Source organism: Chiloscyllium punctatum, chromosome 17 (assembly GCF_047496795.1).
Source record: "Chiloscyllium punctatum isolate Juve2018m chromosome 17, sChiPun1.3, whole genome shotgun sequence".
Lineage (NCBI taxonomy): Eukaryota > Metazoa > Chordata > Chondrichthyes > Orectolobiformes > Hemiscylliidae > Chiloscyllium > Chiloscyllium punctatum.
In genome coordinates, this window is record NC_092755.1 from 56,799,693 (window position 1) to 56,820,853 (window position 21,161).

The 21,161-nt window shown below is 41.4% G+C and overlaps 1 protein-coding gene across 9 annotated transcripts in view; it reads left to right on the plus strand.

Annotated features, from left to right (window-relative positions):
* Positions 1-21,161, plus strand: part of LOC140487859 (citron Rho-interacting kinase-like) — a 221,205-nt gene that overhangs the window by 56,184 nt on the left and 143,860 nt on the right. For 8 of the 9 annotated variants that reach the window (XM_072587208.1, XM_072587209.1, XM_072587211.1 and 5 more), the window contains 2 exons: positions 6,031-6,214; positions 13,128-13,233. In XM_072587208.1, coding sequence (XP_072443309.1) covers positions 6,031-6,214; positions 13,128-13,233 — 290 coding nt within the window. Of the gene's footprint in view, positions 1-5,158; positions 5,506-6,030; positions 6,215-13,127; positions 13,234-21,161 lie in introns of those variants that run through there. The other variant, XM_072587216.1, reaches the window with a different exon arrangement.

Below are 21,161 nucleotides of genomic sequence, written 5' to 3' on the forward strand. Positions count from 1 at the left end.
AAGGAGTACTTTGAGGATCTCTTCAATGAGCACTTATTGCCATCCCTGTCCTCGAGAAGCACCACTCTGTTCTTAGCTCTCACAGTGCGGCAGGTGTTTGGGGTCATAGATGGTCTTGACTGTGCTGAAGAATCCATGCATTTCATGGCTATCAGCAATTTGCTGAATTTCCAGGATGCTTATGCCACTAAACACTAGCCTACACCTTTTCTGACACAGCAATGGAAGGTTTTGGTGGAAGAGCTGGAAATTAGAAGAGATGCCCTGTACGTACAACGGAGCAGGAAGTCCACCAGACACACAGCTAGTAAACATCAATAGATGAGTCTTAAAATGACATAACTTACTAACTGCACCACTAACTTCAGGCACTGCTCAAATTTCTACTTCCTCATTACTCACCTACAAAATTGCCAGTCAGGACTTGAATTTAACAACCATATGCTTTCACCTCAACTTCACACACAAAGTGTTGCAAGCTTCACACTCATCTCAACCTGTACACTGTCGAGTATTCACCTTGGGAAGCCACATCAAATGAATTCCACAACTCTGCAACATAATTCTCTCTGTCCATTGTCCCACAAGGCAATGTGCCACACAATTGGAGGTGGCAGTAACAACACAGAAAATGAGAGGCACACCAGTACCGCTATTGAGGAGACAGTGCTAACTGTTACTTAGAAAATTACTGGTGGGTTTGTGGCTGGCAGTGGGACAAAAAGTTTTATATCTTCTTGCATCCTCTTTTCCCCATCTCTGCGGATAATGTAAGCAGCAGCTCTTATATACTCCCCTCCCTACACCACAATTTTGCCCCTTTGCTAATTTCCTTTCTCGCATTCAGGAATTGTGCCCCAGCCAGGCAATACCTGAACACCAAGAAGAGAGATGATCATGAAGATCGTGCACTATCTTTCAATGCCATACTTGCAACCAACAGCTCTAATGCTGTCCCTGGATGTAGTGGGAGTCCAGGGAAAAGTTACACAAAGTACATGTTACCATGAACGCTTAGATTGCTTATATCATGACTGTGAATTGAAGTGTGACAAGGGATTTGCAAACTGGCACCACAGCTCAGCAATCTGTCCTCCAATAAGCACTGTCTAGGGAAGTGGCAATGGCTCCATGGAGCGGAAAGGTGATGTCTTTTCACAGGAAGACAGCACTTCACTTTCCTGCCTCACAGCGCCAGAGACCTGGGTTCATTTCCCGCCTCAGGTGACTTTCTGTGTGGAGTTTGCACGTTCTCCCGTGTCTGTGTGGGTTTCCTCCCACAATCCAAAAATGTGCAGGTTAGGTGAATTGGCCATGCTAAGTTGCCCGTAGTGTTAGGTGAAGGGGTAAATGTAGGAGAATGGGTCTGGGTGGGTTACGCATCGGCGGGTCGGTGTGCACTTGTTGGGCCGAAGGGCCTGTTTCTATACTGTAAGTAATCTAATCTAAAAGGCGATGCTCACAAACTTTTGATTTTTGGACCCCTTGTTGATCCAGTCAGCACAAGATGAGTATGCTACGTGTGTTCCATTGAATGAATTCATCACAATCCTTTTACCCCATCACATTTACCCCTTCACCTAACACTATGGCCAATTTAGCATGGCCAATTCACCTAACCTGCACATTTTTGGATTGGATTGTGCAATTTTGTGTACTCTCCATTTTGGCTTCCCACTCCACTTTTAATTCCGAATCAACTGAAGCACTTGTAGGATGTTTAACATAACTGAAAGATGTGTTGTAGTGTGGTACAGTGGTGGTGTCCATACCCCTGGACCAGGAGGCCTGGATTCAAGTCACACCTACTCCACATGTGTAATAATATATCTGAACACGTTGATTAGAAAAATAGGTTAATTCTAATTTTTAAAAAGTTACCTTTTGTAAAACTTTACGAAAAGTATTTTGTAAAACTATTTAACAATAGTGCCAGTGTGGTACTCCTCGCAAATTTATGCTGCTGGTTTGTGCATGAAGTACAGAAATGGTGTAAAGTAAGGCCACTGCTCTATTTCTGTATGGCTGCATTATTCCTTCTATTTTGGGTAAAGGAAACGCTTACTTCCTTTTTAAGGCTAGCCATCAAAATTTCAGTTTAGTGACTTTTTTTATAGTTTGGTTATGAACTGTGCTGCATGGGAGGCTACAATAGACCCAGTTTCTCTTTGTCAGCCTGGTGTTTGAGGTGCTCCCTGAGTTAAGGTGGATAGAACTAGTATCAGAAATAGGTTGGCAGGACACTGATCAATGTATTAATTAGTTGCAGTGTGAATCTAGATGAATTGATTGGTGTGATTTGTTACAACAGCCTGGATTTAACACTGAGCAGTTTTGCCTGTAGTTTGTTTTTGATGATCAGTAACGGGCACACATTTTGTGATGACTATAAGCATTCTACTGAGCTTCTCATCAGCCTATTCAGAGGTGTTATGACATATCTCTAGAGCAGGTGGTCTTGGACCCCAGGCCGCCTGGCCTGGAGTCAGGGGCATCACCACCAGAGCCTCTTTAATATTCTACTTATAATACTTTACACTTTATTGCAGTCACCTGTTCTGTGGGCTTGTAACTGGGACCTTATTATGAGTCATACAGCAATGAGTACACAATGAAGAAAATCTACACTCTACTGTAGAACCAGGGAACTCTTGCCTCTAAATCTCGGTATTATGAATTGTTGGTTTAGTAATCTGGTAGCCTGTAACTAATGCTGACATTGCTGCTCTAGTAGGGGAAATTGTACTGATATGCTAACATGTTATGGACTTCTAATGGCGGAAGGATGAATTTTGGGCATCACTCGGTACAGTAATTTTAGATTCATTTTATAATTGGATTGTGGTTGTTTGTTGTCCCCTCTCTGTCGTGGTCTGATTTTTATTAGTTATTGATCTTTGTCATGAGGGGTTTTATGACATTGCAGGAATGTGAGCATGTTTTGGTCTCTTTCCTGAAACATCTATGTACTATATAATGCTGCATTAATGTCTGAATGGATGCCATGGAAACAAATTTTCCAATGTTAGCAGTGCTACAGTACATGAACAGTGTGTAGGTGTTCCATCCCTCTTAAGGATAGGCTCATATTGATCCACAGCATAATTATAGTCTCCAAGCTGCATGCTAACCCCTTCAATGCTGCAGAAATGCAGCAGAGTGCTGAACTTCACATTTGTAGACAGTTTGTGTTATCCCCTAGTCTCCATCTTTCTTTCTAGCTTTAAGTATGCTAGCATAAATATTTAAAATTCTGCCAGTGTTTATCATATTGTTCACAAGGCTGACACAGATTAATCATGATTTCATTTCTGGCATTGCATGGTGAATGTAGAATCCACCTGCTTTACCCATTGTAGTGTTTTTTTTCTCCCTTTCTACTATTTACGTTACATTATCATTCTACAGTTTGAAAAGTACTTTCTACCCTGATGCATAGCCCAGAAAACCACCTGAGCCCAGGCAGGTCGTGTTGGAGAACTATTCAACCATCATATGAATGCAAGCACAAAACTGACCATATTAGTGAATTTCACAGGGTTCAAAAATTAGAGTTACATTTTGCCTGTTATGTCCTTCCTGCTGTCTTTGGACAAAGGATCTACAATTGGTTGTGATGTCCCCTTTGGTAGTATTAGCCAAGGAGCTGAACCCAGAATCTTTGTCAGCATTGCAGTTGGCTCACTTGCCAATTAGGGGATTATTGATGAATAATCTTTCATTAGTATACTGCAACATATGATCACTTTTACATTGGAACACTGCATGTGCTTAATAATGAGAGAGGGTAAGACAAAAACCCAAAATGCCTTAAATTGAAATTTTGTGCAAGTTTGTTAGTACAAAAATACTGAAGCCTAAGAACCAATATGGGTATTGACTTAACTCATGAAGATGAGCTAGGTGGAAATTTCCCTGAAAGAAGTGAAGTTGAGGTTTCTGAATCTTGTAGATTGAGATGATCAAAGGAAGGCTGCTACATTACAGATAGAAAAAAAATGGAAAGATAATTAAGTTGTGCTGCTCTTGCTTGCCATCTAGTGGTGCTTAAATGTTGCAATAACAAAGCTGGATGTTGGTTGGCTTATTTTCAGTTGGGAAATGATGCATCATGAAGGAGGGGAGAGAAGCTGAAAGCAAAACAAACTTCAAGGGGAAGAAAGAGAAACTATAAATGTAGTAACAGTTAGACAGTAAATTTTACCACTGCTACCTCTGTTTATGCATTTGTATGGCAACAGTATTTCCTGAATGCAATACCTTAAAATTGATACACAGTGAGGATGGAATTGAGAACAAAATCACACATTTATTGCATGATTGCTATTAGGAGCCCAAATCCTCTTTTGTCTATTGTAGAGAGAAGCCAATTGATCATCCCCTTCAATTCAACCTGCAGTGTTATCTGATTTTGTTTCATGGCAACCAGTCCATGGAAAAGGGAAACAGCAGAAGGTACCTGTATGACTCCAAATTCAACTGTGATTTGGCACCGATAACCATGTTATAATCATGGGGGTTTCCTAATGGCCAAGAGGCAAGGAGATAGAGTAATTTTACCAAATGAGTCAAGAAGAATGACCATGTAAAATGTGAAAATAAATTCAAGAAACGGAAAAGTGTATTTAAAAATACCAAGGAAGTTTCCTTCCATATGGACCATCACAAATATCACTTATAATCCATACATCATAAAATTTCTGTGTGACATGGTTTTGCCCTAATTCCGAGAATTGCAATATTTTATAGTGATCAAAAGATACTGTTCCCACCTGAAATATAATATTTTTGTTTCTATGAACTAGTGTGAGGCTAATAATTTTGAATGCATGCCATTTAAGGTTATTGATCAGTAACACGTCATCTGTGTATGAGCCTTAGCAGATTCTTAATAATTCAGTGAGACAGAATGCAAGTTGCTGATAGAATGGTCTGGTATCTAATTGGGAACCTTCAGACAAATCACAGGACTGCTGAAATTGTCTGAGAGATGACCTGTCAAGCCTTGTTGTCATTTGTGCTACTTCCCTGCCAGATGGCACAGTCCAGCTGAATAGTAAAATGAAATCAGCGTATTGGATGGTTTAGATCGACAATATGCTTTGCTGCTGTACTGCCTGCAGATGGTTGTGCTCCTATCAAAGGGATCGTATCTGTCCCTTTTGGAAGGGTCCCTTCAGCTAAACTGTAGTATCGTTGTTGAAGATATAATCAATATGCACCTTCTGACTGACCAGCTCAGAACTCCCATGGTTAAACATGCAGTCTCTCAGAAGAAGCAGATTGGCACAAGTACTGCAGTGCTGACTGAGTTAAGCTATTAGCATATTCATTATTGAAAAAAATTGTTTTTGCTATGCAAAAAGAAAGTTTCTGTAGGCAGCAGCAGTCTTCCACTGTCAGTTGTCTGCAGTATTATCAGATTAGTCATTTCCAGGGAAGGCTCTTGATGAACTGTGAATTATTACAGAAGATATTGATGATTTCACTGTTCCAGAATGCTCTGTAAGTAATTGCCTTTGAAACCTATTTCTTTATTATTTGGTTGGGTATCAGCTATAACAAAAGCAGAACAAATCTACCATGTAGCTATGTAGCTTTTGATCATTACAAAAAGTAATGATTATTGCAGCATTGCATTCTGTTATGAACTTCTGTAACCAGAAATATTTTGGCATCAAATAAGCAATGATTTGTGTTGTAGCATAAGGATAGGTGGCGCCTGTACCATCATTTATAAATATCCTCCTATATATGGCAGTATCTTCATATAACTACAGTGAATATGCAACATAATGAAGCTTTTGGATGCATCTGCAGAGCCGTATTATAGATCAGCTTGAGTGTATAACTGTTGGTTATCTGTGAGTAAGATCCACTTTTACCTCAAACTGATGTAATGAGCTGTGACAGCCTATTGAATACACAGCTCCAGTAGTGACTCACTCCTCGATTTTATTGGTAAGTCTGCACGCCGGCTGTTGCCTCTACTTTTGTTGAAATCCAGTATATTTTGTGTTTCCATTGCAGTTCCACCCCCTTTTGTACCCACACTGGAAACTGATGATGATGTGTCCAATTTTGATGATCCAGAGAAAATCTCGCGCCCGATGATCAAGGCACGGCCGCTGAATAAGTCAGGTTTCACAGGGGAGGATTTGCCATTTGTTGGATTGTCCTTTACCAAGACATTAGCTACACTCTCCTGCTCAGAGTAAGTGTAATCTCCCAGTTAACACTTCCACCCTCAGTGTAATGCTAGTAGATCTGGAAAGGAATGTAACAGAGTCTGGCAATGTGCTTTGAAATGCCATGCAATGTTTGCTTCAGGGCAGTTATCTTGTAAATACTGATTGGTTATAAAGATCTCTTCGTGAAAAAATGTTGCTTCATTAAGTTTCAAATAAACCCAGGTAGCAGTTAACTGATAGAGAATTGTTGCTTGTTAGCTTAGCTAGGATTACATTTTTAAATTTATCATTTTGAGTAGAGGCTGATGCTGATGCCTGGTCTCTAGTTTCCACCTTTTCGGTTTTGCTGTTTGATTGTTCCAATGAATGAATTAGCAGCTTAACTGTTGTAAATCTTCACCTTTTAAGAGTGGTTGAGTGGTCTAACGTGCCAGACTTAATCCTTGCCGTCCTGAAGTCTGAGGAATTCTGGTTCCTTTCTAGCGACAAGAGCTAAATTCTACTGATCCTATTGAATGGTGGTGCAGGCTCGAAGGGCAGAATGGCCTACTCCTGCATCTATTGTCTATTGTCACTCCAGAAACTAATCTGTTGTTGGGAAAAGAGGTCTGGTTTCAGAATATGGACAGACGTGTGCATGATGAGAAAAAATATATGAAAAGTTGAGGAGAGAAGGCTTTTAAAAAAAGAAGGCTAAATGGAACTATGAAGTTAATTTACCAGCACAAAACAAAATACTGAAACATTTCACATGTGCGAACACACTTAAAACAGACGAAGGCTGTGATAGCAATAGGACTATTAAGTGATACTCATTATAGTGTCACAGGTAATAAGAGGGAAGTGGCCGAATAACCAGGGTGATATATAAAACGGAGGTGACACTGAGTGTTGTGATGAAATGGGTAATGAGATTGGCATGTTCAAACATTTTTTTTTAAAAAGCCATGCATTGATTAGATAAAAAAGACCTAAGACGATAAAAACCCTGATTCAGATGGACTTCAACTTCATGGTTTGAATGAATCCACAGAAAGAGAGCAGAGACATTTTTATACATATTTAGTAATGTTCTAGAAAAAGGTCTGTGCTGGAGGGCTTGAAAATAGCTAAGGTAATTGTTATATTCATTAAAAGATGATAGACACATTAGGCTGATCTGTTCATCAGTGAAAAGAAAACGTAATGGAATCCTTACTAAAGGAGAGAATCCAAAACATGTAGAATTAAGAAGTATAATGATGAATAGCATAGGTTTCTAAAGGAGAAATCATGCTTTGCTAACCCTAATGAATTTTCAAGGAGGTACCAGAGAACATAGACAATACTAATACAATAATTCTTTGTATCTGGATTTTCAAAAGAACCTTAGTAAGATGACTAATAATAGGCTAATGAATAAGGTTAGAGAATGTGGAGTCAGGGACAAGTGGCAGAATGGTTTGCTAGCTCACTTGAAGACAAAGCAGAGAGTGGGAGTTAAAGGTAGCTATTCAGAGTGACAGAAGGTGGGAAGTGGCGTTTCACAGTGCTGAGACCACTGCGTTTCATAATTTACATAGACAATTTGGACTTTGGAATCAAAAGCACTTTCTAAATTTATGAAGACACTAAATTTGGGGTATTGGAAATCCAATACTGAGAGTGACTACAGCAAATTGCAGGAAGACCGAATAAATTTGCAGAATGGGCAAGTAATGGCAAATGAAGTTGAAAACACAAGTGAGGTTGTACATTTTGATATGAAGAATGGGGATGTGAGAAACATGAAGATTTGAGAGGTAGAGGAGCAGAGTAACATCAAAGTGCAAATGCATCAGTCACTATAAGTTGGGTGACATTTTAACAAAGCTATTTATAAAGTAGCCCCTGGTTTTTATTTTATTGCTGGAAGGTTACACTAAAACTGTTTTGAACCTTGATTCGCCCAAATATTGTGGCAGCCAGAGCATAGGCATTATTCTTAAAAAAAGGGAGACACGAGAAATGAGCAGAGGAGATCTACAAGCATGAAACTAGAAATGGGTGGGTTATGTACCTTGACAGAATTGACAAAATTTATGTTCTGTCTTGTAAAAAGAAATCTGAAGGATGACCTAATAGAGATATTTAAGTTTATAGAACATTTTAATAGAGTGGATGCAGAGAGTCATCTTTTGAGGGACAAATATAGCAAAGGCCATAAACATTGAAGGTTGCCACGAGATGAGTGAATTCAGAAGAAACCTCTAGACCCAGACAGCAGTGAGATTATGGAAGTGACTAGTGCAGCAATTTGTTGAAGTAAATAGTATCGATGGTTTGAAGGATAAGTTAGAAACACATTTGAGGGAACAAGAAAAACATATATAATGGCAGATTAAAGTGAGGACAGATGGGAGAATGCTCTAGTTGTAGCTTAAACACTGGCTGATTCGACTGAATAGGTGGTGCTGCATATCCTTTTTAGTTTAATCGTTCATGGGATGGGGGTGTTGCTAGCTTCATCTAATTGTCCTTTCGAAGTGTTGCAGAACTGCTTTCATGTACCTCTGTATGTAATTTTATGTATGCAATATTGTGTAACACTGTCATAATTTTGTGTACATCTATCAAAGCTCTTCTCAATATCCTTTGTTCTAAGGAGAACAAGCCCAGCTTCTCTAACCTAACCTTGCAGCTGAAAACCCTAATTTCCTAATCATTCTAGTAAATCTCCTTTGTGTCATGTCGAGGACCCTTACACTCTTCTGAATGTGTGTGATTATCAAGACTGGGTGCGAAACTCTAGTTATGTTGTATCAAGAGTTTTTTAAAAGCTTAACATAACTTTCCTTCCTTCTCAGTCCCTATATTTATGAAGCCTAATTAGTCGTAATTTTCTAAGTATTGTGTCTATGTTCTATTGCATTTGATCAATACACATCCCTCCTAGGTCCTTTTAGATCCTATGCACTCTTTAGAACTCTTACATTTCTCGAGTTACATTTAAATGTAATTCACAAATCTGGAAGTGAATGCTAGTCTCTCTAATGGTAGCAATGGATGCACTAACTCATGTCCTTTTGGAAAGGAAACCTACTGTCCTTATCTGGTCTGACCTAAAGGTTACTCCAGACGCAGACTTTTCTAAAATAGCCCCTCCGTTAAAGTGCAATTACAGATGGGCAACAAATGCTGGCATTGACAGTGATGCTCAAACTCATGAAGTAATCAGGAAAAATAGAGGTCTCTTCCCCCAAGTCTGCTGCTAAAGTACAAAACTTTTCACTTCTTTGCATTAAATTTCATTTTAAAATTGGTATCCCCATCACTGCCTGCCAGAACTTCTAGTTTGGTAAAATTTCTAGTTTGGTAAAATTGGCCAAATCTATGCTGTTTTCCTATGTTTATACAGCATAAAGTCATATAAAAATGTGGTCTTAGCACTAACCTTTTCTCTGCCAGACCCTAGAATCGGGGGTAGAAAGAATCATTTCCCATGACTTTGTTGTTTCTGTCAGAGTCATAGAGATGTACAGCACGGAAACAGACCCTTCAATCCAACCCGTCCATGCCAACCAGATATCCCAATCTCACCTCCAGATGCCTTTTTAAATGTTGCAATTGTACTAGCCTCCACCACTTCCTCTGGCAGCTCATTCCATACACATACCACTGTCTGCGTAAAAACGTTGCCCCTTAGGTCTCTTTTATGTCTTTCCCCTCTCATCCTAAACCTATGCCCTCTAGTTCTGGACTCCTCCACACTTTTAACAAAGCATTAGTTTGACTACTCTTGGAGAACTGTGCTTTGTTTCTTAAAATATGTATAGACAAGATGGAGGAAGATGCTGGCACAATGCTAATGACACAAGTAATCAAATCATACAGGATAACGATCTAGGAACAAGGGCTCAACTCCCACCAGAGCAGTTAGTAGAATCTTTGGGGAATTTTAATCTACATATTGATTGCTCAAACCAGCTCCATCAAGGCAGCCTTGAGGAGGAGTTCATAAACTGTATCTGAGATAGTTTCCTTGAACAGTGTGTAATGGAATGTACGAGGGAACAAGCTACCCCAGATCAGGTCTTGTATCATGAGGCAAGAATAATTAATTATCTCTGCGTGAGGGATCCTCTTGGAAAGCACGATCATACTTTGATTGAATTTAAAATACAGATGGAGGGTGAGAAGGTAAAATCCAATACCAGTGACTGCAATGGGATAAGAGAGGTGTTGGCTAAGGTAGACTGGGAGCAAAGACTGTATGATGGGACAATCGAGGAACAGTGGAGGAATGATTTTTCACCGTGTTCAGCAAAAGCACATCCCAGAGAAAAGGAAGGACTGTAGGAAAAGGGATAATCAGCCGTAGATAACTAAGGAAATAAAGGAGGGTACCAAATTGAAAGCTAATGCATACAAAGTGGCAAAGGCTAGAGGGAAAGTAGGGGAAATCTTTGAAGGCCAACAGAAAACCATGAAAAACCTGTAAAGGAAAGTAAGACTGACTATGAGAGTAAACAAAATATAAAAAAAAGGCAGGAAAAGTTTCTGCAAATATATAAAACAAAGAAGAGTGGTTGGGTAAACATTGATCCTTTCGAGGATGAGAAGGGGAATTTAATAATGGGAAATGAGGAAATGGCTGAGGCATTGAACAGTATTTTATGTCAGTCTTCACAGTGAAAGACACAAATAACATGCCAATAATTAATGACAAGGAAGCTATAGCAGGTGAGGACTTAGAAATGATCTTGATCACTGAAGAGGGAAGTGTTGGACAGGCGAGTGGGCCTAAAGGTAGGCAAGTCTCCTGGCCCTGAAGGAATACCTCCCAGAGTACTAAAAGACATGGTTGGGGAAGGGGGAGATGATGGCAAATGAGCTTGTGGTAGTTTGCCAAAATTTAATGGACTCTGGGGTGGTTTCGCCAGATCGGAGAACAGCAAATGTGACGTCACTGTTTTAAAAAAGGACGTAGACAAAAGAGCAGGTAAGTAAAGGGTTGTTAGTTTAACTTCTGTAGTGGGGAAAATGCTTGAATCTGTCATCAACAAAGAAATAGTGAGACATTTGTGTAGATATTGTTCTATCAGGCAGATGCAGCATGGGTTCATGAAAAACTGGTCATGGTTAACTAATTTACTGGAATTCTTTGAGGATGTTATGAGCGCGGTGGACAACGGAGAACCAATGGATGTGGTGTATCTGGATTTCTGGAAAATATTTGACAAAGTGCTGCTCAAAAGGCTGCTGCAGAAGATAAAGGTGCATTGCATTATGGGTAATGTGTTGGCATGGATAGAAGATTGGTTAACTAATAAAAAGTAAAGAGTGGGAATAAATGGGTGTTTTTCTCATTGGCGATCAATGGCTGATGTATGCCTCAGGGATCAGTTTTGAAACTACTATTGTTTACAATTCAAGTCGATGATTTGGAGTTGGGGGAACCAAGTGTAGTGTGTCAAAGTTTGATGATACTGAGATGAGTGGTAGAGCAAAGAATGCAGAGGACACATGAAAGTCTGCAGCGGTTATATAGGTAGGTGAAGTGATGTTTGCAAGGACAGGAAGCCATGGGAGGAGTGTTGAGTGGAGGTTCAGTTATAATGCACACTGTTGCGTTCAATTGAATGGCATCTTATTGACCTTTACCAAACAGGCACATAGTACTGACAATTGAGTATGATGGGACTTGGGCCGAGGTAGAGTGTGTATGGTAGCAGTATCCCATGTGAATCCAGCAAGCTTGCTTAATAGGTTGCTTCTGATTTTGAGTTTTCTTCCTTCACATGTTTCCAGATCTTATCAAGATTGGCTCTCAAGTATGCTGGGTTGGGATCATGGTTTAAGTCTCTGATCATATGTGTAGATAGCAACTTTCTTTTGGCATCTCTCAGATTTGTTTGTGATGTGGCTATTGCTGGGTCAGCATTTAATTCCCATCCCTAATTGCCCTTGAACTGAGTGGCTTGCCTTGTTATTGCAGAGGACAAAGTCCTTGTTATTGCAAAGTCAACCATATTGTGGATCTGGAGTCACATGTGGACAAGACCAGATAAGGTCAGCAGATATCCTTCCTTTAAGAGCACCAGTGAACCAAAAACTGAAAGAACTGCAGATGCTGGAAATCAGAAACGAAACCCAGAAAGTCCCAGTAGGTCTGGCAACATCTATGGAGAGAAATCAGAGTTAATGTTTCAGATCCTGTGACCTTTCTTCAGAAGTGTTAGTAGCTAGGAAAAAGTTGTTTTTTATGCAGAATATCGAGTTGGGCGGGGAGGGATGGAGTAACCAATAGGTGGAGATCGAGCCCAAAGAGAGAACAGTTGGATAGACAAAGGGTTGGATAGCTGTCAACTTAAGAGAATGAAGGGCTGATAATCGGAACTAATAGTGGCTAACAATGGGTAGTGTGTAATAGTACACCATGTGATAACATGGTAAAAATCAGGACTGCAGATGCTGGAAACCAGAGTCTAGATTAGAGTGGTGCTGGAAAAGCACATGTGATAACGTGGCCTAGTGTATAGGGGTTAGTGTAAGAATATATGAGACAGTGCCTCAAGACCTAAAGTCATTGAACTTGACATTGAGCCCAGAAAGCTGTAGAGTTCCCAAATGAAAAATAAGGTGCTGTTCTTCCAGCTTGCTTCAGTCAATGAGATGAGTTTTGCTATTGACAATATTCACAAGGTCACCATTAGACTATTTTTTTATTCCAATTTTTTATTAAATTAAAATTTCACCTTCTGTGATGGTAGTACTTGAACACATCGGAATTAGCTTGGGTCTCTGGATTACTACTCCAATGACATTACTACTATGACACTGCCTCCCCAACCTCAATCTTAAGTGAGTTTACATATCACCAATAAAACAGGTTCTGCCAGTTTGTATTCGCGGTTGCCCTCAATGATGGACTGCCATCGAAACTAACTCTGAAAGCAATCCTGTTCTTGTTTCCAGGTCAGTAACGTCGCTGATGGACTCACCAGCCAAGACTAACTCTCTGGAAAAAAAGCTGATGTTAAAAAACAAAGAACTGCAGGAGACCCAGGATACATGTCATAAGGTACATGTGCAACAAATCACATCTTCTTTTAATGTGTTTATCTCTAGGTCACTCAGAAAAAGGTTCCAGATTTTCCCAACTGATCATTTTCACAGATGAATATTATTGCATCTTTTTATTTTTATCTTCCTCCCTTGCAGCCCCCTATTTGAAACTTGCTATATTCTTTTACCACATTATTGGACATTGATTAGATCTTTTGAACATGATCTTGCAATTAGTTATGCAGGGAACCTCGATTATCCAAACGAGATGGGCGGGCACTATTTTGTTCGGATAATCAATTATTTGGTTAATTGATTAAATGCCTTTCCTCTGGGTTTTAAAATTCTGCTCCCCATTCAGGAGACGAGGCAGCACAGCGCGTGAGACCCCGCCCCCTCCCACCTCCAACCATCCACACGTCCCCTGCCCCCAAATCATCCAACACCACCCCCCCACGCCCCTGGCCAACCCCACCCCCTCCCGCCCCCAAGCCCGTCCAGCACCTCCCCCTGTCCCCCAACACTGCTGCCCGCCTGCCCCCCAATCTCCGTGCCCCCTCTCCAGCGCAGTTGGACTGGACTCCAACAATAAGACTGCTGCCTTTGTGGGCTAAGTCTCCAAATAGTGTGCACATACACACACACACACACACACACACACACACACACACACACACACACACACACACACACACACACACACACACACACAACGTTTTGATAGGTTCCACCTCTGCCCTGTACAGGCCCATATTGGTCAGATTACCTGCGGAAGGGAGGAGGGGGGAATTAGGGTACATCCCTCTGTAGAACTCCAGGGAAGAGAGGGGAGAGAGAGAGAGAGAGAGGGCAGAAGGTCAGTCATTTGGAGACAGTGCCTCTTTAATCATTGTAAACAAAAGATGCAATCACTGTTGGAAACACATCTTTGATATAATATTTCTATCGGGACCTCGAGATCTCCTTCGGATAATCCAATTTTTGGATAATTGGTATTCAGATAATCTAGGTTCCTTTGTATATGTTCTGCAAAGCAGGGGGCTGGAAGAGTACAGCAAGTCAGGCAGCATCTGGAGGTGGAGAAGTCTCACATTTCGGGTGCAACCCTTCTTCAGGAATGGGGAGTCATTCAGGCAGGGGGAGTTGCAGACAAAGGAGGGTTGTATGCTGAGGTTTATGGGTGGAGACAGGGGCGGAATAATGAGGTGAATACAGGTGGTAAATACTACCTGGGTAGATTGATAGGAGGAATGAATCCAGTTGGTAGCTGGAAGGAGGGGTCGGACGGAGGGATGGAAGGGAGGAGGTGGGGCTGGATAAGGAGTTGGGGGATGGGTGGGAAAGTTATTTGAAACTGTTTTGTAAAAGCAGAGGGAACTTTCTGGGATCTCTCTTTATGCTGTCTTATGCCCAGATGTCTTGATGAGCTCATTTGACAGTGCCAGATGTAAACATTTATGTAAAAAATATGAATGCAATGATATTTTCTTGCATTCAAATTTCTATATTCTAAGTAGCTTGGACGATGCTTACATTTATGGTTGTTTCAGTCATGTCCAACGAAAGTGGTCAAAGTCCAGGGGCTCTGTGCTTCAATGCAGCATAACACAGGCAATATTCACACTGTAACTGTTGAGTGGGCCATAAGGCAATGACTATCTGTAATGAGACGATTGGACTTTGATTTGATTTATTATTGTCATGTGTACCTAGGTGCAGTGAAATGTTTTGTTTTGTGTGCCGTGCAGACAGATCATAGCATACAAAGTGCAAAAGGGCAATAGAACAGAGCAAGGAATATAAAGTTATGAATGCAGAGAAGGTGCACAAAGAGTGAGGTCAATATTAAATTTGAAATTTGAGAGGTCCCTCTGCTACTCCACCTATCTTAGTGTCATCTGCAAACTTGCTAATACTTTCTTCCAGATCATTTATGTGTATCACAAACAACAGTGGTCCCAGCACAGATAACTGTGGATCACCACTGGTCACAGTTCTCCATTTTGAGAAACTCCCTTCCACTACTACTCTCAGTCACCTGTTGCACAGCCAGTTCTCTCTCCCTCTAGCTCATACATCCTGGACTTCACTTTCTCCATCAGACTAACATGGGTAACCTTATCAAACACCTTACTGAAGTCCATGTAACTGACATCTACAACCCTTCCCTCATCAATCAACTTTGTCACTTCCTCAAAGAATTCTATTAAGTTGGTAAAACATGACCTTTGTGGCACAAAACTATGTTGCCTATCACTGGTAAGGCCATTTTTCTCCAAATATAAATATAACTTATCCCTCAGTATCTTCTCTTGCAGCTTCCCTATCATTGACATCAGGTTCACTGGTCTATCATTACCTGGATCATCCCTGCTACCCTCCTTAAACAAGGGGACAACATTAGCAATTCTCTAGTACTCCAGGACCTCATCCATGTTCAAGGATCCTGCAAACATATCTGTTAAGGCTCCAGCTATTTCCTCTGTTGCTTCGCTCAGTAACCTGGGATAGATCCCATCCAGACCTGGGGACTTCTCTCCCTTAATGCCTTTTAGAATACCCAACACTTCCTCCCTCCTTATACCGATTTTACCTAGAGTAATTAAACATCTATCTCTAACCTCAACATCCTCAATGTCCCTCTTCTCAGTGAATACTGATGCAAAGTACTCATTAAGAATCTCACCCATTGTCTCTGACTCCACGCATAACTTTCCTCTTTTGTTCTTGAGTGGGCCAACCCTTTCTGTAGTTACTGTTTGGGATTTTCCTTAACTCTGTTTGCTAAAGATATTTCATGACTCCTTTTAGCCCTCTTAATTCCTCATTTCAGATTGGTCCTACTTTGCCAATATTCTTCTAAAGCTTCATTTGCTTTCAGTCACCGAGACCTTATGTATGCTTCCTTTTTTCTTTTATTCAGTCTCTCAATTACACCTATCATCCATGTTTCCCCAATCTTGCCATTTCTCTCCCTCATTTTCACAGAGACATATCTATCCTGCACTCTAACCAACCTCCCTTTAAAAGCCTCCCTCGTTTCAAATGTGGATTTACCTTCAAACAACTGTTCCCAATCCACATTTCCCAGCTCCTGCCGAAATTTGCTATAGTTGACCTTCCCCCAATTTAGCACTCTTCCTTTAGAACCGTTCTTGTCTTTGTCCATGAGTATTCTAAAACTTATGGAATTGTGATCACTATTCCCAAAGTAAACTCCTACTGAAACTTCAACCATCTGGCCGGGCTCATTCCCCAACACCAGGTCCAGTATGGCCCCTTCCTGAGTTGGACTATTTACATACTGCTCTAGAAAACACTCCTGGATGCTCCTTACAAATTCTGCCCCATCTGGACCTCTAACACTGAGTGAATCCCAGTCAATGTTGAAAAAATTAAAATCTCCTATTACCACCACCTGTTGCTCCCATATCTTTCCATAATCTATTTGTACCTCTATCTCATGCTCGCTGTTGGGAGGCCTGTAGTACATCCCAATATTATTAGTGCAACCTTCCTACTTCTGAGCTCTGCCCATATTGCCTCACTGCTTGAGTCCTCCATAGTGCCCTCCTTCAGCACATCTGTGATATCCTCTTGACCAGTCACGCAACTCGTCCATCCGTTTTACCTCCCTCTCTAATCCGTCTGAAACATCTATATCCTGGGATATTTAGTTCCCAATCATGCTGTTCCCTCAACCAAGTCTCAGTAATAGCAATAACATCATATTCCCAGGTACTATTCCAAGCCCTAAGTTCATCTGGCTTACCTAGTATGCTTCTCGCATTAAAACAAATGCACCTCAGACCACCTGTCCCTTTGCATTCATCATCTGCTCCCTGCCTACTCTTCCCTTTAGTCACGCTGACTTCCTTATCTCATTCCTTACAGACTTCAGTTACTACCTCATTACTGTCCACTATCCTTCTCATTTGGTTCCCATCCCCCTGCCACATTAGTTTAAACCTTCCCCAACAGCATTAGCAAAAGCACCCCCACGGACATGGGTTCCAGTCTGGCCCAGGTGTAGACTATCCAATTTGTAATAGTTCCATTTCCCCCAGAACTGGTCCCAATGTCCCAAAAATCTGAACCCCTCCCTCTTGCACCATCTCTCAAGACACCCATTCATCCTGCCTATTATTTCATTTCTACTCTGATTAGCATGTGGCACTGGTAGCAATCCTGAGATTATTATCTCGGAGGTCCTACTTTTTAACTTGGCACCTGTTATGACACAGAGTAAACTCTCCTGCTTATTTAAAACCAGCAACATAGAAAAGATTTATCCCGTGCAGCAATCTGTAAAAATTTGATAGGCCAACAACTAGCTAAAGTAAAAATTAACAACTTTATTTCTTCAAGTATAACAGAGAATAATTAAATAACAACTGCTTCCTCTAACCTATCGTTTACTTTCCCTTCTATAATACTCATCTGATAAACTCCCTGTTTAAGATTTACAAAACAAAACTTCTTATCTCAAAACCAGGCAGCTTTCAGTTTTCTCTGAATTCCTGTCTTCTTTTCTTCTTCTTGGGGATTCTGCTTCACAGGTTACTGATCGATAGAGGTACCTTTAAGAGAGCTATTTTTTAGGCAGTCTTTACATACTGGTAGTTTGACAATTCTTCTCTCAACTGTTCAATTTTCCTCTGTCTTATACCCCCAAAAGCATCGGATTGTGTCATTGGCTTTTATGTCAATATACTAAATTCAAACTGGATTGGAGTTTGATATTTTTTGGAGTATAATTTAAACTGGTTGGCCTAATTTGATTATGTTTTGGCGTTTCCAGGCAACCCAGCTAATCTTGCTTTCAACCCAGTGTTACGTTGTTACTCTATTGAGAACACTTGGTGCTGTCATGTGTTTCTTCTAACTTCTAATGCTGTTAAAGATACAGGACACCCACATCTTCATAACACTCCTAACTCCCTAAATTCTGATTGTAGGACCTCATCCCATTTTTTTACCTATATCATTGATGCCTATATGCACCCCAACAGTTGGCTGTTCACCCTCCCTCTTCAGAATGTTCTGCAGCCGATCTGAGACATCCCTGACCCATGCACCTGGGAGGCATCACACCATTCAGGAGTCTCGTTTTCGACCACAGAACCGCCTTTCTATTCTCCTTACAGTTGAATCCCCAATGACTATAGCCCTTCCATTCTTTTTCTCACCCTTCTGCACAGCAGAACCAACCACAGTGGCATGAACCTGACTACTGCTGTCTTCCCCTGGTGAGCCATCTCCCCCAACAGATGACCACAGGGGACACCTGCACTGCCTTTCTGCTCTTTCTCTGCCATTTGGTCACCTAATCCCAATCTCCCTCAGCAATCCTAATCTGCGGTGTGACCAATTCGCTAAATGTGCTATCCACAACCTCCTTAGCATCACAGATGCTCCAAAGTGAGTCCATCCGCAGCTCCAGAGCCATCATGTAGTCTAACAAGAGCTGCAACTGGACACACTTCCTGCACGTGAAGGAGTTGGGGACATCAACCGCGTCCCTAAGGTCCCACATTGAGCTATAGGAGCATAACACAGGTCTGAGATCTCCAGCCATTTTTAATCATAATCTTAACTAAATCCAACTATAATATCAAATAATAGATAAATGAAAAAAGGAAAGATTTTATCAATCACCCAATAAAAAAGAAATAGAAAATTCTTACCTTATCCACACACCACACTACCTTTGGTGTAGTGTAGTATTTCTGGTTTAGCCGCTGCCCAAATATATCAGTTCACTCACATTCCCAGAGCTCAATTCGACAGCTTCCACACAGCTCCTCGCTCTCACCGTTCCTGCTGCTGATAAAAATGGAGGCTCGAGGTAAGTCATAGAGGCATAGAGATGTAGAGCACAGAAACAGACCCTTCGGTCCACTTGTCCATGCTGACTAAATATCCTAGTCTAATCGCATACCATTTGCCAGCGCTTGACCCATGCCCTTCTAAACTCTTCCTATTCATATACCTATCCAGATGCCTTTTAAATGTAGTAATTGTACCAGCCTCCACCACTTCCTCTGGCAGTTCATTCCATACAAGCACCAGCTTCTGCGTGAAAAAGTTGCCCCTTAGGTCCCTTTTATATCTTTACCCTCTCATTCTGGACTCCCCCACCCCAGGGAAAAGACCTTGTCTCTTTATCCTATCCATGCCCCTCATGATTTTATAAACCACTATAAGGTCACCCTTCAGTCTCTGACGCTCCAGGGAAAATAGCCCCAGCCTATTCAGCCTCTCCCTGTAGCTCAAATCCTTCAACCCTGGCAACATCCTTGTAAATGTTTTCTGAACCCTTTCAAGTTTCACATCATCTTTCCGAAAGGAAGGAGACCAGAATTGCACGCAGTATTCCAAACGTGGCCTAACCAATATCCTGTATAGCCGCAACATGACCTCCCAACTCCTGTACTCAATGCTCTGACCAATAAAAGAAAGCATTACAAATGACGCCTTCACTATTCTATCTACCTGTGATTCTATTTTCAAGGAGCTATGAACCTGCACTCCAAGCTCTTTTTGTTCAGCAACACTCCCTAGTCCTGCCCTGATTTTGCTTTTCCAAAATGCAGCACCTCTCATTCCCTTTTCCAGGGAAATGTACCTTCCTGGCTGCCACCTGGTCCTCGCTCTCACTGCTCCCGCTGCTACTGAAAATGGAGCATTGCTGTGCTTTCTTGACTATCACATCAACTTGGGTGGACCAGGACAGATTGTTGGTGATCATCGTACCAAGGAACTTAACGCTTTTGACCATCTCCACCTCGGCTCCATTGATGTCGATAGGGGCATGCCCTCCACCTTGCTTCCAGAGGTCAATGGCCAGCTCTTTTGTTTTGCTGACATTGGGATTGAGATTTTCTCTACACCACGCCACCAAGTACTCTATCTCCTTCCTGTATTCTGTCCCGTCATTTTTCTCCTCTTAAGCTCATAATAACAAAGTGTTGTTTGATTTACTCTTTTTCCTTTCTACTCTTCTCCTTTTTTGAGGTAAATTTCCTCAAATCCTGGTTTTTGAATTCCAATTTTTGAAATCAACTCATGGCAAAAATTGTTAGGATGCAATCAATGATGGAATTTAGGAGCAAAACATGCAAATAGTAGGGGAACTGCTTTATTACTCTACTTATGCGCATAACCACATTCAGGAAATTAAGAAAGACAAGATAGGAGAGGAGATAGATTCCAAGTTTTGGTAAATCCAGAAATGATAAATATATGGGCGGCCTGGTGGCTCAGTGGTTAGCACTGCTGCCTCACAGCGACAGGGATCTAAGCTCAATTCCAGCCTCAGGTGGCTGTCTGTGTGGAGTTTGCACATTCTCCCTGTGTCTGCATGGGTTTCCTCCAGGTGCTCTGGTTTCCTCCCACAATCCAAAGATGTGCAGGTCAGGTGAATTGGCCATGCTAAATTGCCCATAGTGTATAGGTTAGGTGCATTAGTCAGGAGAAATTAAAGTAATAGGGTAGGTGAATTGGTTCTCAGTGGGATATTCTTTGGAGGGTCGATGTGGACTTGTTGAGCCAAATGGCCTATTTCCACACTGTAGGGATTCTATGATAAAATGGGTGTCTGGTGCAAACATCACCTTTAGGTGACACAGAGGGATCTTGCCTCTGTCACTAAGTGACATCACGAAAGCAATAGAAGGACATGCTGCTCATGGAAATGTGAAGAATGGAATTCGGGACTGGGACCTGAAACACTCTGATCCTGCAGTGAAGGTGAGTGACTGAGTTCAGCAGTGGAAGGGGGCAGGCACAGCAGCAGCCGCTGTTGACATGGCACCTCCTGATTTGGGAAGGCTCGGGCTGGGTGGCTGGAGAAGGCCGTGCAGTGAGGTAGTGTTGGCTAAGGAGGGCTGGACGGTGATATCTGAGAAGGTAGATATGTCTCTTGGCACACCTGCACATATG